General features: G+C 36.4%; 1 protein-coding gene across 1 annotated transcript in view; it reads left to right on the top strand.

Moving 5' to 3' along the window:
- HEN2 (RNA helicase, ATP-dependent, SK12/DOB1 protein) overlaps window positions 1-19433 on the top strand; it is a 193158-nt gene that overhangs the window by 118566 nt on the left and 55159 nt on the right. The window contains exons 9-12 of the mRNA XM_089813393.1: window positions 15645-15866; window positions 16017-16175; window positions 19091-19180; window positions 19293-19388. Of these exons, the coding sequence (XP_089669519.1) occupies window positions 15645-15866; window positions 16017-16175; window positions 19091-19180; window positions 19293-19388 (567 nt within the window). The remainder of the gene's footprint in view (window positions 1-15644; window positions 15867-16016; window positions 16176-19090; window positions 19181-19292; window positions 19389-19433) is intronic.

The raw sequence follows: 19433 nt of genomic DNA, 5'->3' as shown, positions 1-19433 counted from the left end.
AGTTTATGGTGAATGTCTTAATTTCCAGCACTATTTTATTCTGCTATAAATGGTTAAAGGATTGTAATCAGTATTCTTGAATTAAATCTACATAGTTCTGATTCACCCTCCCCTCTCCGAACTCTTATACTCACAACAAGGAGATGGTTTAGAAACTTGGTTCGAAGAGAGTGAGACATCCTAGTCCTTATAGGATCAGCTAATTACAAGATGAGCATGCTTTGGAGGTAAGGGAGCAATGTCATGTTGATTTTCAGAGTGGGCATTATAAGGATTAAGTGTTGTGTGATGTTGTAGACATGAGTAGTTGTCACATATTGCTCGGAAGATCCTGGTAATATGATTGTAAGGCTATACATGATTGTCTCAAGAATGTATTTACTGTTGAGAAGGGTGACAAGAGGTTTTGCTTGATTCCTTTGTAGGATGCAGAGCTCAGTAGGAGGAATTTGAGCTTCGGTAGTCTAGTTGAGTTGAAGGATTTTGAGAGGGATATAGATCAGTGTGGAAATCAGACCTATAATACACTGAGGAGAGATGCCAAAAGGCATGACAAGCAGTTGTCTGTTGTAGGAAAGGATTTGTAGAAGTGGAACCGAGGCAAGAGTGTACCAGTTGGGGATTTGGAGGACATGTTTGGAGTTTGTTTGTTGAATCCCAAAAGATGTTCTCGTACCCAAGAACATCTTTTCGCACCTATGGTGTTTGATGCAAGAGCATCCTAGGGTAGTTGGCAATCTTGTATCTTTGAGTTTGGTTTTGGCTCTCGGTGATGGGAGTTGAGGCTGCTTGATCATCTAGTAGTGGTTCTTAGTTGGAGGATGTGGCTTTGTTGACGGACTCGATGACTGTTTGAAGTTGTTGTTTACTGAATGCGCTCAGTGGATGAGCTCGTGCTTGGGTGATGTTCAACTCGGTTAGTGTTTGTGCTCGGTGTGCTCGATTATTTGTTGTGCTGATGAGCTCGATTGGCATTTTTGTTGATAGGAGCATTGGATATGTTGGGTGGTTGATTTGTGCATTTAATTTGATGCATTGCTCGTGACATGGATTGACAGTTGGGATGTGTGAGGACCCATTTCTAGTCTTGGTCCTTTCTCCTAGGTGCATTTAATGATTGTTGCAAGTCAATTTGAGGCATAATGTGTTTTGTCTTATGTTCGAGAAGTCCTATTGTAAAGGATGACTTGTGGCCGTCATGTGGGCAACATGGTAGAGCAAAAAGATTTGAGAGAGTTAGCGGGAAAGAGCTGCGAAGTTAGCAGTTGGTAGAGCTAGTAGCTGAGTGTGGTCTTAGGAAACAAGAAGGTTGCTTGGTGGCTTGCGAGCACAAGTTTAGATCTTTCTTGGGGTTCCTATCTACTGTGTTACAAATTTGAGCTAGCTAGGGTGTATTTGGATCTTGTTGGATCTTGCAAAACTGTTGTAGTTATTGATGCACTGGTCGTAATCGAGAAGGCCTTACAACCCGACACAACCCGACACATTGCATGTACTTGGTTATTGAAGGAAGAAAGATTAAATTGGTTTCATATCTTGTGTTATTTTGTGCTTCCACTGAGATTGTTTAGCTGCTTGGATGGATAGTCCATTTTTAGACACTCCAACCTAGTGGTTGTTGTGTTGCAAAGAATGATTGTTTTTTGAAGAGTGGCTTTCTAGTACTACTCCAAATGTCAATTTCAAAGATTAAACCATATTGTCTAGAGCAAGTATCAAAAATTATTGGTACCACTTCTCGCCCACGAAACTCAAAACTACATGTTGCATAATAAAATTTTGTATAAAAGCAATGAAATTATGAACTCCATAGTCTACAAGGAAGCACTACTCTGTATAAATATAATTCTGAGTAAAAAGAATATTCTATTAGGCTGTTTCTTATTTTAGAATTGTTTTGGGAAAATTATTAGATATTGTGATCTCTTTCCAATATTTAAATATTTAATGGTAAATAAAAAAATCAAATTCATGGATGAATCTTCGTGATTAAGTCAAATCAATAAAAAATGGCATCTTCCAAAAAGTGAGAAAAGTCATGACAAGTGGTAGAGAATCTTGTTCAAATTGGACACCTAGAGGAGAAATAAGGCTAGTTCCTAAAATTGGGCCACAATGGTTGAAGCAACTTTTTCTGGTTGAATGTCTACACAAGAAAACCTCCATCACTTCATTCACTCGCACATAAATTGAAGTATGAGTTAAAAGGAAAATTGTGAGAATTTTGGTGAATTTTTTTCTAAGTAGCTTGCAAATTCTTGAGAGAGAGATGTTGCATCAAGCTGGAAAAAGTCAGAATAGGCCGTAAATTTCAGGAGGAATTATTTTTGGCAGTAAGTTAAACAATTCACATGAATTTTTAGAGGAGAGAGGAAATCTCGTTGTAGGAAGAGTGCAGAATTTTTGATAAAATTTTCTCCATCGAGATCAAATTTATTTGCGAGGAGAAAACTTTATTTGCTTTTTAAAACTTTTTTCCATTTCTTGCATGGTTGTATCATTATGTATTTTAAATTTTTGTTTTGAATGCTCTCTCGTATTTTAAAGCTTACCATTCCTAGTTACGTAAGCAACTAGTTTGGCTTGATCTCAAGTGAGAATGCTTGACGATTATGCCAACTATGGTCTTATGTATTTAATTTTTTTTTTGAATGCTTTTTTGTATTTTTATGCTCACCATTTCAAGCTACCTAAGCAACTAGTTTGGCTTGATCTTGAGTGAGAATACAGTGATTTGGTCATGATGCTTCGTAGAATATTCAAGATTCTATAATCTTACGAGTTCGAGAAATGGATGTGATATTTCATTGAGCAGGTGGTCGAAGGATTCAACGTGGAGTTGACTGGGATGCAGTGTATGCACTATTAGGGTTAGCTTGGGACAAGCAATGCCTTGAAAATAATCGTTAGAATTCAAACGATAATAGATCTAACAATACTATTCTGCTCTCTATCCTCATACCAACCTCAAAGACATCTCCAAAATAGGTTTACCAACCCTTAGTTATATTCTACCGTCTTCTCTAGACTACACCCCTTAAGGTTCTTCTCTGAAGGGACATTCCTATCCAGGGCCTTATTACATATGCATATGTTGACATTATCAGAATATTCTTGCCATTATACTAACCCCAACCATGTTGGTAAGTTTGAGATGATTCTTACATACCAACATTATTGAGGTTGTATTCATTTAGGTAGTGTTGGCTAAATTGGCATTACACCCATCTTTGATACAAACACTATATAACCATCTTTGTCATTTCACCCAAATGGGTAATAATGCCTGTCTCTGATACTGACACTAAGAGTTTAAATTCTACCTCATTGTGTGAGCCAAATGGAAACTGCAACCATCTTTGATGCTGACACTAGGAATTTGTAATCCTTCCCTCATAGGGATTTATTAGTTTCATAAAATATTATCTATTTTAATAAATAAATAAATTGTCAATTTCATAATATCCTTTCAAGGTTTCAAATACATTCATTTGTATAATAAATGAAACACATTTGATATATATATATACTAACTACTTTATTAACATAATTTGCAAAGTGAACAAACCTATATAATATACCTTTTTGAGTGGTGATTATACAAAAGAGTTTTATATGGTGGTTTTGATGTTTTTATTTACTCTTCCTCACATTGTCTTGGATCCTCCTAAAATATGCCATCCTCTCCTTACTGAAACACCCTTTTCACCTTTCTCATCTCTTTGTTTTTGTCCTTTTTTTGCGCAATTCTCTATGTAGGATGTGGACCCAATTTATATAGGGTTTGCAAGCATGACGAGACATTTCATGGGTGACTAATGTCATTTAATGGTGTCTTTTCATTGATGATTTGAAACCATAAACCAATCGAATAATTAACTTTGCATTTATTTGTTGATATTATAATTATATCATTACATTTGAATATTTTGATATTATTTTTAATAGTACATTAGTAAGTAATTTTTTCTATGGATAAATGTCAATTGTCTTGTGATGAATATTGGGTTTGTGATGCTACTAATTAAGGATTCCTCTTATTAATTGATGCTTGTCATCAATTTTAATTGGTTTGCCTTTGATCTTTGTAATGTTCCTTATCATTTAGACCCTTAATGGAGTTCTTAGCTTTTCATTCTCCGAAGGCTAAGCGGAGAAATAAATATAATTAAAGTCAGTAAATAAATAAATCGAAAGGTGACTTTATATTTAATTAATTTAATTTTCTAGAAGCACAACTAATTATTGTATTGGATAGGGGGAAGCTTCTAGAGAGTGCATTTTCTATAAGTACAACTAATTATTGCATTGGAAAGGGGGAAGCTTCTAGAAAGTGCAATTAAATAATATTTTATTTCCTTCTAGAAGGGTGGAGGAAAAGAATAAATAGAGGCGAGAGCTTCATTGTTAGATATCCGATTATTGTGAATTGCATTTTATATAAACTTGGGAGAAGAAACTAAGGGTTTCTGATTTCAGTTAGCCATTGGAGAGCGTCAATTCTTCAGTGTTGCAACCATTTGAGGTGGTAAAATATCCACTGAATTTGGCATTCAGGAGAGCTTTATCCCGGAGTTCTATTTGTGCTTAAAGTAAGGAATAACCGAAGGGTTTGAAAAATATTGAAGGACTGTCGAGTGCAGATCTGAAGATTCATCTTTGGCAGCCATTAGATATCATTTTTTTACTTGCTGCTACATTTAATGTCCCTTCTTTGGGGACATTAGAATAATTAAGAAGGGACGAATTTACAATATTAAATTTGACTATGTAAGCTGGAGATTTATTATTAAAGGTCAAATTAATATTCCATGTGGTCACAAGAGGACGAGGAGGAATAAGATGATTTATTAGAGAGAAGTTGAAGAGTCACAAGGAATAGGACGAAGGCCAGTGGGGAGTTGAAGAGTCTCAGTTTGTGTATTAAAAAGGGAAAAAGACTCAAGGCCCTGGATCGAACTGCTTCCAAGTGTTGCAAGATTTATGTATTTTTCTTGAGTATCTGAACGGGATTAGTACTCATTATTGTTATATTCTCTAAAAGTTGAATGCTGCCTAGGGAGTGCATGTTCGAACAAATGATTAATGGATAGACGACAACTGCCAAAGCGAAAGTTGGACATTGGGCGGGTTGCGCTGCTTTCCAAACTCCCACAATTAGCATTCCCATAACGGCATCCATGGTGGTCGGCTGTGAAACGTAGAGGCCATTCCTATCATTGCAGAAGTGAATTACCAAAAATTCTCGATAAACAAGATCGTGCCTTGGTAATCAATTGGAAGAGGTCGCGGGTCTCTGAATCTCTTAAAAGTCTCGACCGTTGATTCTTTCACTAGCAAGAGATGCATTGTAGGAGTAACCGTCATGTGGTATTATTGTGACTACTGGAGACTATTGTGAGTTGGAACTATTTCTCTCTAGAATCTCTTTTGCATGAAGGTTGCAATGGAAAAACGCAAATAGACAACTAAATTCTCGAGTTGCACGAATCCCATTGCATAGATTTTATTTGAAACAGTCTTCTCACAAAATCATAGAAGTCTACTACGGGGCCAAGAAGTAAAGAAGTTGGGCAAGAGCTGTTAAGCAGCCGCTAGTAACGTCTATGCGTTACTTATAATCAAGTGCTTCTGAGTATTTAATTCGACTCAAATACATATCGCGGGTGGAGCATCATATTCGAACCAAATCATAACGCCATCTACAGGAAGATAGTTACCAGAAGGAATTGATTTGTTTAAAGTACACAACTATAACATATAGACTCCAATGATTAGAAGAATATCAAAAGAATGAAAGATATCAAAGTATGCACTCAAGTGATAAAATTCAGTTGGAATTGGTCCTTTAAATATCACGCAAGCACCAGGTTTAATATGGTATCTTCAAATATACCTCTATGTTTTAGAGAGATTATTGGATATATTCGTTCCAATTTAGAAGTGTGGTTTGGCGTCTTCAACCACTTTACCTTTCATTGCTAAGCCCCTATGATTCTGAAATCTGAGTTTGCGCGCATATGTTAGAAAGAAGAAATTATTGTGGTCTCAGTCCAAAACTGAATATTAGATATTCATTGAAACATTATTGAAAATTTCTAAGGTTAGGACATTCTTGTTTCTCAACATTCAAGAATTTGTGTGAAGATTGTTCTTCATCTAGAAGAAATCATAGGGGGTTCTACGTCATGCTATGTGTCTATCGCACGTTGTGAAAATGTACATGGAGAGGAAGGATTTGTGCATATGTCGAGTATGGGTTTTCTAGTACGCTCACATGGGAGACAAACTATAAAATATTGCCGATAGTGTAACATTGACGTCATTGAAGAAATTAGAATTGAACTTGGAAGATTTCTTTCAGCAATCGCACCTTGGCACATGAATATACATATGCAGCGGCATAAGCATTCTTTGGGCACAATCATTTAATTGGATAGATAATTTCAGTTGCCTTAATGTGGCTTTGGTGATTACAAACTAAACAAATTTGTAATTTGGGTTGTAAATGCCAACAAAGAAGATTAAGGTGTTGCAGCCGAGCATTATCTGGAAATAGATGATCAATCTGAACGAAAAGTGTTTCCAAAAATCAGCAATGATGAATATCATTAGTGAAGATTTTTGAGATAACAACATTTAGCAATGGGAAGAGATTTGAACCAAATTTTGGAAGGTACTAAGAAACTACAAGAACACTTGGTACAAAATTCAGAATCCGTTATAAAAACTGAAATACTCAACATTTACAAGGATTATCAAAGACTCCCTAATCGAGTTCAGAATGATCTATCATTCAGTGATTATATGTATTTTTATCTCGAGCAGCAAAGTATGACTGATATGGCAAAAAGAAATTATTTGGAGTTGGCCCTGGATCTCTTTGCAAACGAACAACACACAGGGTTGTACGAAGAAATTCCAATAGGCCCGAATTATCGTTTGGATGATTTTGAAATAGAAGAGCAGACAACTACCAAAAATGAGCAGCCTTCTCGTGATCACATAGAAGATGTTACATGAGGTACAAGTTTCTTCGTTGGTGACTTGGAGGTGAGCTTTGCCAAGCAGAATAATGAAATAGATTGCACACAAGGTAATAACAGTTTGGGACCTTGGCATCATGAACCATATATTCATAATTCTCAGAACATGAATTTAGAGAAACAACTTAGGATGACACTGCAAAACAATGAACAGTTTCAGCAGGGAGATGATGAAGTACATGCCTTACAAAATGAATTGAAGGTTAGTAAAGATATGGTCGTTGCATCCTTGGTGCAATTTGACAGTACCCACGAGTTGGTTGAGGAACTCTACAGGAAGATCCCAAGGGAAGGGGAAGATGATTGGCATGTGATCGATTTACAAAAGGTCAAAACAACCCTCGAGTCTATGAAATTAGATTTCTTATATTTGCTATTCGACAGGGATTGCATTCTCAAGATTTCTAAGATTTATGCAGCACAATCAAATAGGGAAAAGGATAAGATCGAGGATCTCAATAGGACACTTAAGTATGTTCAAGAGGCTCTAAGTGAAGCTCAATTTTCTCTACAGGGAGCAGAAAATTAAATCAAGCTCATGAAACACTCTCGGTAACATGAGAATAGAATGAGGCAAGAGTTCTTCCTGGAAGTCATTGACCAACTTGAGAGCATTCAGCAGATGTATGACTTAGATAACTGCCCCAAACAGTTGAGTAGCAAAAATTCAGAACATTTTCAGCTTGTTGACAGCGCTTTGTTTGAAGTTGTTACTAATTGGACGTCTGACAATGCTCTTTTTATGTTAAATGAGGGATCATCTATTGTTTGCCATGAAGAGGAATAGTTTGATTTCGAACTTTGGGAACTTGGCTCAGATTCTAGCAGTGAATCCGATTCTTAGCATGGGAATGAAGAATCAACTTTTTTCGCTTATCATTTGATCAGCCCCAACATATTTTCCGATTTCACCCCATTCAGGAGTTGGGTGAATTTTCTTCATCAGCCTCTGAACAATTTTCGATGGAGTATTTATGTGAGGTTTGTGGGTAGATTCTCAACATTCTTCATATTCATAGCTCCTATGCGCTACGGAATTCTCCAAGTTTACACCGACGATATGAATTATGATGTCCATTGGATGGTGGTTTCAGCTTTTGAGCAGCTCATTTCTTACATCATCCATCTGAGTCAGGTCTTCACATTCTACTAGATTATATATGGACCTTGGATATATTTCTATATCATCATAGCAACGAGGCATCATAACAGAGTTTGGGATCCAGGTGTTGGTAGATTGTATCTATGGTTGGACGAGGATTTTATTGTGGTCCTATTCAGTTTGAAGCTGATTATGGTGATGATCAATGTTGATTGGTTTACAGGCGCAATGTTTCTTCAAAGAGTAATATGGGATCTAGGAATTCAGTTGATAGGTGTTTTACAGAGTGGTACCGTGCTTCACAGTTTGACCGGGTTTGTTGTTAGTTTGGGCTATTCGATTAACTACGGATTTATATGGTATCCAGGTACATATTGCTTGAGGGCAAGCAATCTCAAGGAGGGGAGATTTGTAATGTCCCTTCTTTGGGGACATTAGAATTATTAGGAAGGAACAAATTTACAATATTAAATTTGACTATGTAAGCTGGAAATTTATTATTGAAGGTCAAATTAATATTCCATGTGGTCACAAGAGGACGAGGAGGAATAAGACGATTTATCAGAAAGAAGTTGAAGAGTCACAAGTAATAGAACAAAGGTCAGAGGGGAGTCAAAGAGTCTTAGTTTGTGTATTAAAAAGGCAAAAAGACTCAAGGCTGGGCATGCTTGATTTTATTATTCAGTTTAGTTTCCTCTCTTGTGAGAGTCTCAGAAAGCTTCAGCTTTCATCTAGTTCGAGGATGTAGTCCCTCGTGCTAGCAGACAGTGGATGCAAACCCATTGTCCTGGGAAAAATCACTTCAGGTGTTTCATTTGCGCTTACAGGTTCTTATCCTAGCTTTCCAATCTTATTGTTAAATCTGTATTTAGGATTGGGTTTTTGTGTATTGGTTATTGTATTGCTGTTGTATAATACAATAACGTATTTGTAGAGTTGTATGGAAGCTTCTGACTTTAACATTATAAGTTTGTAATGCATTTCTATATGCCTGGGATTCTGAATATTATTCGAAAAAGAACTAGTTACAAATTTGTGAAGAATCTTTATTATTTCCATTGCGTATTTCTTAGTTTTGAATATTATTATTAAGAACTGGTTAAACATCTGTCGGCTATTGTGTTGGATTTGTTTGTGCTGGAAGCTATCTGCAATTTTTTAATTTCTGAGTGTACTGTTAAAAGGAAAAGTCAGCAAATATCCTGTTTGAGATAATACAGTACAGTATGCGTGAACAGTGTCGCGCTACAATACAATTAAATAATATTTTATTTCCTTCTAGAAGGGTGAAGGAAAAGAATAAATAGAGGTGAGAGCTTCATTGTTAGATATCTGATTATTGTCAATTACATTTGATATAAACTTGGGAGAAGAAACTAAGGGTTTTTGATTTCAGTTAGCCATTGGAGAGCGTCAATTCTTCAGTGTTGCAACCATTTGAGGCGGTGAAATATCCATTGAATTTGGCATTTAGGAGAGCTTCATTCTGGAGTTCTATTTTTGCTTAAATTGGAGGATACATTTATTTCTTGCTGCTACAATGCCTGAACAGTATCCGTGCTACAATACTTGGCTTGATTATGGTTGCAATTTCATCTCCTTCATTGGGCGATTTGTATATCAGGTTCTACAATCAATTTGCACCATTTAAATTGGTCATTTGGCATTGTAAAGGTGGCTGTCATAAGTAGCTGTAGATGCACATTTTATATCAGATTTATAATGTCATTTCTACTTAGTTTTTTTAGGGGTTGCAAAGCGAAGAGCCTTGGAATATTATGTTAAGAATTGAATTAGAAAATATCTCACTAAAGGAGTGACAAGTTGCAGGTCTATATATTTGATGTAATGTGCATATTTATATCTTTCATGATTGACATAATAGCATGCATGCCAAGTGTTTGACAAAATACCAATTGGTTGTAAGTGCACATTTTTCATTTAGAATTCATCTATATGCATTTGAAAAGCCAAAAGAGACTTGCATATGCATTTAGTTCTATTCTTAGATATAGTAGTAATCAATTAAAGGCTTTTAGATCCCCTTTGATATCATTTCAAGCGAGCATAATCAGTCTGAAACTCGGAAACAAGCAGCATAGGGATCGTATTGGAAGTGTTTGACAATATTTCTTGACCTACAAATCAACAAGTTGAGGTTCGAATTGACAGGGGATATTACAGTGGTATCAGAGCTTGCTTGCAAAGTGTTTGACGAAATGTCAAACAACTGAACTAGAGAAGAACTCAGTGTTTGACAAATTTATAACTAGTTGGGGTTATTACAATCTTCACAAAAGCTAATATTTCATTTAGTACTTATTAAATTTTTGATTTTATATCTATAATTTTATAATGATATAATTACCATCTATATATTTATTCCTTTTAATGTTGCCATTGTTATTGTTGTATTTATTTCTCTTTTATTCTTTTAAATATTATTCCTAGAAGTTGGTAATGATTATGTAGGACTTCCAATGAGAGACATGACACGGGAGGATAAGCGATAATCTGAGTGAGCAACTGGCAAATATGGAGCATTCAAGAAAGTTCTACATGAGCTCCTATGTCATCTACATGTTGGCTTGTATCATAAAATATGATGGCTTGACATGCAAAGGAACAATTGGAAGTAGTGCTCAATGCTAAAAGGTGCATTGGATGCTAATCTCAGTTGCATTTGTACGCCAAGGATGATTATTTCAGGTCAACAGTGCTTTTGCAATGCGCTTTCTACAAAAGAGATTGCACATGAGATTATTAGTTGGGGCAATGAATTTGAGTGAGAATATGGAGCATGGTTAATTCAGTTTCCTACTTTCTCCTACATTAGATTGTAGGGATTTTCTTCATAGCCGTACAAGCTCCCACTTTATGTGCATGGATGCTACATTGCTACTTTAAGTTATAGTTGTATGCCAAGGATGATTGTTTCAGGTCAATGGTGCTTTCGCAATGTGCATTCTGCAAAAGAGATTGCACATGAGACTATCAGTTGGGGCAATGAAATTGAGTGAGAATATGGAGCATGGTTAAGTTAGCTTTCTACTTTCTCCTACATTAGATTGTAGGGATTTTCTTCACAATTGTACAAGCTCCCGCAATATCCCATTGATAAGATGGTATTACTTGAGGACAGTAGGCAATTAATTACTAAAGAGAAAATTCAAAAGAAGAAGAGAAAGTTGGGACATGAATTCCTAATTCCTATCGAAGAAACAAAGTTGAGATGTGTCCTTGTTAGAATGCGGCTGATAGATTATCATTAGGACTGCATTTCTACCATCTACCAGTTTATCAAGGAAGGATAAACTAGGATTTTTACAACAAATTAGAATATAGTGGGAGTTATGAAATACCAACACTAGATTTATCTTGATGATTTCTAGGCCATTGCTGCTAATGAAAATGAAATTAAAAAGAGGATTTATTTCATGTTGCCACTCAAGATGATCAAAGTGTGCATGATCTTCCTGGTACTTGATCAGATGGAAGAAGCTATGAACATATTCCAAAAGGGATATGACCTAGAAAGGGAAAAGAGCATCCATCCTTACAATTGGACAAATGAGGAGATATCAAATATTGCTACACTGTTTGCACTAGTACTTGAATTCACAAAATTGTGGGTTGATCAACAATTTTATAAGCTAAAGGTATTGAAGGAAAGTTTGGCATATAAGTTGATGGATTATTAGCTATGTTCCCTCAAGTTTTCGGTACGGGGACGACAGGACGGGTTTTCGGGATGGCAAATTTTTTTGGCGATTTTGGGGACGAGGGGGGACGGCAAACGGGGACGGCTATATATATATAGGGAAATTTTAAAATATACATTGAAATTTGCAAATATACATGTCATTCATATGAAACTAAGCACAAAGCATGTCATTTAAACACTATAGAACCATAACATACAACATTTGAATGTCATCTAGGAAATAATATCTGATTTCAGTACTCAATTGTCAAAATGCGTATCAATATCAGTGAACAATATCATAATGATAAACATGATAAATCTGAAAATCTAAATCTAAATCTGCCTAAAGCTATATGCCCAAAGGCTAGAGGGCTGCCATAAAGTAATAAGTATCAATGTATCATAATCATGTAGACGTTCAACATAAAAAACATAACATAAAAAAATGAAGCAGATTGCTGCTCTTATTCTGCCTCTACCGGATTTGGAGGGGTGGGGCCCACCTCGGTGACCCAGTAAGGAGCCTTAAAATTATTTTTTAATATTCACTTTTAAATTTTTTTCAAAAAAAAAATTATTATTATTATTTTTCTAAATTGGCCTGATACAGTTGGGGGATGTCTAGGCATCCCCTTTCTATACTAGGGACGACCAGCCGTCCCCAAGTTTCAGGGACGCCCCCTGGTAATTTTGCCTTTTTGGGGATGACTGGGGGATGTCCCATATCCGTCCCCCTGTCCTCGGGACGTCCCCTTTTCTGAAACTCTTGGTTTTAGGCTGGGTACGCGTCCCCGGGGAACATAGGTTATTAGCCTTTGTGGGATGAGAGACCAAAGAAACCTCGAGGGAGACTAGAGGAAGGAGAAATCCCATCAAGAAGTGTCAGTGAAGAAATGGAAAGAGTGTTACTTGGGAACTGCAATTGAGGGGGAGTCCAAATCTTCATATTGAAGAGCCTCAATAGAAAATACAAAGGTCGAGGAATACTCCATTATCACCTATTTGGACTCCAAGTTTGCAGGAAATAGGTTCTTTCACTAGGGAAGAAGTAGAGACGAGCAAAAGAAGAGTAAAGAAGCAAGATCACATGGGTAGGCCAGTGTAGGACAAATAGCATTAATGCCTATTAGGAATTTGCACATGGAAGAAACAAAGAGTAGGATGTAAGCACTAGAAAAAGCCTCCTATCCTTGAGCAATAAATGATGGAAACAAGGGATCCTACGATAGAAGTAGATAGTCTTGCAATAGAGGCAAAAATTCCTTTTCCAAAGGACAGGAGATCATAAACCAAGTATTCCGATTAGAGGAAAAGTGAGCTAAGAAGTTTGCAAAGGTCAGTCAGAGGAGAATTCAGATCTAGAACCCTTTAGTTTGCAATGCCCATGATTGATGAGACAAAGGATCAAATTACTCCGGAGGAGTACAATGTTACAAAGTTTGATTTGGGCCATTGCTTCCCGAGAGTAAGCTATCTAAGATTTTGACGACTCTACACAGGCAATGAGAGATAATATCTTGAAACTAGAGGCAAATATTAGAAACAAAAAGGTGTAGTCAAGGCCTTGTGTGACTATATAGAAAATCTGCCTCTTCCAATGAGAGAAGAAAGCCTAGTGTTTGTTTCTCATACAATTATTTTGATTGAGTGGGTGAAGGGTATAGATAAGATTAGATGGATTGCTCATGGTGTAAAAATTTGGATAGAAGGCCTTTAAAATGAGGCATGCAAGCATATTGAAGAATTGGTGCTATTTGTGACAATGTATTGGCTGTCCTTTCCAGGATACAGTGAATAGATGAGTCATGGGAAGATGAATGCATTTATCAAGATGTGGTGATCTTAGACTTGCAAGAATTCATGGAGACTATCAAAAAGAATTTGATTGATGGTGGAGTTAGGGAATGAGATGTATATGACTTAACGTGGTGGTATAACATAGTGATCTTGGCCAAGAAAATGCTTGAACATGTTAGGAGGGAATCTGCTTGATTGAAGAGGGTTGTCAAGATTATTTAGAAAGGGATCTCCAAGACGGTTGCATCACTATTATCAAAACGTTTTCCCGTGAATGAAATAATGGTTGGATAACTTCAGTGGTCGAGAATGAAATAATGGTCGGTAACTTGAGAGGTAAACTAGAGTTATTTCAACTAAATTCCTTCACAAGGGATGACTTTAAGAATTTTTTGTTTCCTCAAATGTCATGAACTTAACCTAAGACTTGTTGCTAGATTGTGGGAACAACTTGAGAAAATTTGAACGAGCAATGACAATCTTGGAATTCAAATAGAAATCAACGCCAAGTGATAGTGTGGATGAGTTGGAGACTGTATTGAGCAAATTCCATGGATTGAAAGGGCAAGCTCAAACACGTGATTCTTGGGAAAGGTGCACTAAATGCATCATGGGCATTTATTATCCACTAAGATGGTGGCTTCTTCCCGATTGGTCCATGTGGACCTTTTTCATTGATGTTGATTCCTCCCTGCCCTAACCCTAATTAGGGTTGATGTGGCTAAATTTGGGCCGTCGATTATTGTTTTGATCTGGGCCATTCATTGTAATTGAGGACCTACATGGAGGTCTCATTTCTCATTTGTAACATGAATTTTAAGATTGGTGCTACGTGCTACCAAGATAATAGAGTTTTTCATCATTGTTTTCATTGTCATTACTTGATATATTTTGGTGCTTGCATGGTTTCATTGTTCCCTTATTCAGATGAGATTGGTTAGATAAAGTGTTTTGATTTCAATGGAGAGTAAAATAATGTTTTGATGAATTCTATGGTTCATGCTTTTGATAGTTTACTGATTTTAAGTTGTTGTGTAAAGTTAGCCCGGACCCTTATTTTATGGATGCTTAACTTATATCATTCAATGTGCATTGTTCCTCTAGATGATGTTTGTTGTTGTATGAATGCCATTCACATAAGCCACTAAAGATTGCACCAAAGCTTGGTTATTTCAGAATTTGTCCATCAAAGCAGTATCTGTTGTTGTCATTACCCTTAGCTGTAGATTAAAATTCTTAAATCCTATTCTTGTTGCTCTCCACATATTTTGTGAAAACCCAAAAAGAAGTACTTCATTGCAATATCTTTCGATAGCTCCCATCTCTATTATCATCTGAAATCAATCCAAGTAAAACAAACATAGGTCCCCTCATGATAAAACAACATATCACATTTACCATTGAGGTTTTCTATGGTCAAGAACTAACAAGAAAGGAACCTTGGAGTCCCCTGCAGGATTTTCTGCAATCTTAGCATACACAAGATTTTAATCAAGAGAGGATATCTCGATATTTTATTCTACTGTTGGCAAGTTATAAAATGCACATCAATAGTACCATGTTTTGAACTTCAATAGTTGTATTCTTATATTAATCTCTCTCTCTCTCTCACACACACACACACTCACACACAGACACACACACACACAAGACACACACGCACGCACGCACGCACACACACACGCACCCACGCACACACACGCACACGCACATGCACGCACACGCACTTGCACACATACAGACACAGACACGCACACGCACGCGCACGCGCACGCACTCGCACGCCACACACATTATAAATTGATATTTCTCGATATTGCTGTTTTCAGTTTCTGTGATATGTATAATTATTATTATGTTTTTACATTTTAATAAACACAGTTTTGTCAACTTGTAAGCAAACAACGCTGTATAAGCTAGGGCTTTTGTGTTATAGTATGTGTTCCATTCCCATTAACATTGAAGATTGTGTGATATTGTTTGTGCTTTGCAGGTGAAGGTAAGAGATGGTGTCACGGAATGGGGATGGGGAGTGATTGTAAATACAGTGAAAAAGCCACCAGTGTCTGGTATATTACCTTCTACAATATTGACTAATCGAACTAGTAGTTATATAGTGGATACTCTTCTACACTGTACTTCTACCATGACAAGTGATGGTCCCCGTCCAAAGCCACGTCCTGCTATTTCTGGACAGAAGGGTGAAATGCATGTGGTGAGTGGAACATGAACTACAAGATTTTGAATTTTTCCATTTATTGGTATTTGTCAGTGTTCAAATGTCTATTGTTGTGGATCATGTTTTTAAAATTATCTGAGGATTACTTGTATTGGGTTTGACTTTGTCTTCTGTTTTGCTATTAAGGTGCCTGTTCAGTTGCCACTTATTTGCTCTCTCAGTACTTTGAGAGTTGCTATTCCTCAAGATCTGCGGCCACCGGAAGCTAGACAGAGTGTCCTTATGGCAGTTCAAGAGCTAGAGAAAAGATTTCCAAAAGGACTCCCAAAGCTTGATCCTATTGAGGTGAGTTTTCAAACTATGAAGTTTACATGTACATGTTTCAGAACATAGTTTTTTATGTCAACAGCATTTTGACTACAAAATGGTCTCATGTTCCAGTATTTTTACTCAGATTGGTATTAAATTGTAAAGCTTGAAGGATAAATTTTTAGTGTTACGTTAAAGCTCTGACATGTGGATTTTTTGATTTTTTTTGTCTATTTGACAGAAATTGGTTTTTCTGATATATTGTCATGGAAACCTGTCCAAACTTGAGGTTTCTATTTCATTTAATGTATTGTAGGTATAGTGGTTTGAATGGGATTCAAAATGCTTAGTGATACTGAAAATGTCACAATCATATCTTGTTATCAATTAGATTTTGTCTTTCGTTGGCTTACCTAGGTTCAACTGTGCAAACATTTTGATCATAAAGAGTCAATTTGATATAATTTTTTTGTAATATTTGTTAAGTATGTTTATTGTTTATTCTTGTATTTGGGTATCCATGTGCAATAGTGCATCATTAATAGTTGTAAGTAAAGGCTCTTTGCATAACTATAAACTATGAATATGTTTTATGGAAAATTTGAAGCAAGCATAAGTTACAGATTCTCTCATATATCCTTAAAAAAGACCTCAAGCTTCTTGAATACTTCAAAGCAGCATTTCCACTTAAATGAATTTTTGTTTCATTTTTCACCTCTGGCACTGCCAGTGGTTTGCTAACCTTGTACACCTCTTCGAGAATGGGAGAAAATGACCAGTCTTTGAAGACAGATTTATATTTCTTCTTTTCATCTATTAGGTTGATGGGCCAGTGACCACATTCAGCGCTGCTTATCTTTCTTGCAGCACCAAAATTTATTTCATGCCTACTGCTTGAGATTGTAGTGCATATCCAAAGAGGCAGAGCTCTCCTACCTTGGATCTCCAGTTGTTTGCCTCTTGGTTTAACTCCTCAATCTTTGAGTTGAAATACTATTTTTGACTTACCATTCCAACTTGCGGCCTTGATTCTGTATATTCTAACTCAAGAGTGAGGTTTCTCTGCTTTTAAGTTTCCTGTTGGCTTTGCAGCTCTGCAACTTCTTTTAATAATTTCATCAGTGGACCAATTTGGCTCTCAAACTCCTGCAGGGTAATGTCTGGCCCTTCTCTTCTCCTTTCATGTTGCCTCGATTCTCAGCAACTGGCTAGGTGAAGTCTCGAGCAAGTTGTTCACCTGATTTTGTAATGCTTTGGTCTTTGTTTCAGTATACTTGAGATTTTGAATAAAAAATAACGATTTTAACAATCCGATGTTACATATTTAGCCCTTTCTTCGAGAAGTTCCACCCTGGCCTTCAGTTGGGCTTGCCGCATACTGATATTTAATGCTGCAAGACGAGACCTGAAGTAATTTTCATGTTGGGTACATTATAACTGGAGGAAATGAGGCCAACTTACTTTGATCAGCCGATATGGTAGAAGTAGCAAAAGGAAGAGGGTGTTGAGAGGCCATACTTATAATGGTTTCTTGAGAGATTGCTGGTGGATGCTATTCTGTTAGCATTTCTGTTGTTTCTCCAAAACTTCGTACTTCTTTCTTGATTTTCTTGATGCTTCTTTTCTGTCTTCCTTTTATTTTGTTCCATGGGGTCATCTTGTTCACCATTGACAATTTGTTACCTGCCCTTTTGTGTTACTGGCTCTTGTCAGGTGATTGAGGGATGTCTGGTTTGACCTTCTTGGTAGACCATGTCTTCTGATACATTTGGGTTTTTCTTTGGTGTCTGTAATAGTTACTTTTGTTAGGGATACCCGTGGCACAAACAAAAAGTTTCTTTTGTGATTGTTTGAAATTTGGCCTCACCATCATTACTACCCTCTTGTGCTTGAGGCATTTGAGTTGGTTGACTTGTCGAAAGAGCCTTTGGTGCAAGAGTTCTATAGTGTGAGGTCTCTTTGTGACCAGTTTGTTGATGTTCATCACTCCAAATACTGAAGCAAAATGCTTGATCGGGATGCGCTTTATTCCACATATCTTCAAATGGCTTGTCCCTTGGCAGAATTGTTTGAGGAGCTTATATTTTGTTATTTTCAGCTTCATTTATCCACCATGTTTTTGATCTGATGTTCTTATATACTTTCCTTCCAAAGTCAAATCATGTGAACTATTGAGATGAGTGCGAGGATAAAAAACAGCTAACATAAAGAATTTCACATGTCTAAAGGTCTTGGGCTTCCTTTTGTTTTATCTTAATAATAAGCATAGGGAATTGACTTAATAATTTTTCTTAGGTCTAGTTTGTTATTTTAGGAGATTCTATGACGAGCTTGAGTGGAATGGCGGAGAGGTTGAATGCAGCCTACTTTGCTCAATCAAAGGTCAAGTTGGTGGATTTTGTTGAGTTCCCAGAGAAAATTTTTATGTACTAGTTTCATTCGCTTTTTATTTCTTACATTATACTGCTATGAATTAGTAGTTATTTTGAAGATGTCAAATTCTGAGGCGTAAATCCTTTTCGTTAGAGTGCTGTTTACCTATTGTGTTCTGTCTATCTATCTTTGCCAAATCATTTTGTTTTTGTTAATTTCTGTTTGTAACACATTAACCCGACAGGTGGTTCTGATCCATGAATTGTTTTTGTCGTCATGGAATTGTGATTCATGTTGGGATGATAAAGTAGATCCATTTTACTGTTTGATCTGGGTATGTACTCACTCTTTTGTATGAGTTTTGTGGATGGACTAATAAGCAGTCTCATTTGACACATCAAGATTTTGCTGCCTTTGCATAATACACAACTCAAACCACTACTGATAAATATGTTTTCTTAAACTGCCATTTTCCAGGCATGTAAATAAAAGCCTCACTTAGTTGTTGCATGTTCTTTTCTCAGTTCTGCAAGAAAAGGATCGTATGTTGTTATGAGTTTAGACTGCTTGTTTTGCAGGATATGGGTATTGATGATCCTGATTTTGTAAATATTGTAAAGGAAGTAGAAGAGAGTGAACAAAAACTGCTTTGTCATCCAATGCATAAGGTGAGTTTCCATGTTCATCTTTCTTAGGCAAAGACTTGTTTTAGTTATTCAGCCTATATGCAAGACATAAGTTTTAATCAGTTTTCGTTTTATTTCTAATATCTTTTAACAGTCTGAACAGGATGAGAACCAGTATAAGTCATTTCAAAGAAAAGCAGAATTAAATAATGAAGCTCATCAACTTAGAATGAAGATGCGCGAGTCTCAGGTATGATTCAATGCAAGTTTTTTTTTTGACAACAAAGAACTTTTT

This window comes from Cupressus sempervirens, chromosome 2 (genome assembly GCF_028749045.1).
Source record: "Cupressus sempervirens isolate cs-2001-9-10 chromosome 2, ASM2874904v1, whole genome shotgun sequence".
Classification (NCBI taxonomy): Eukaryota; Viridiplantae; Streptophyta; class Pinopsida; order Cupressales; family Cupressaceae; genus Cupressus; species Cupressus sempervirens.
This window is presented reverse-complemented; position numbering and strand designations above follow the sequence as displayed.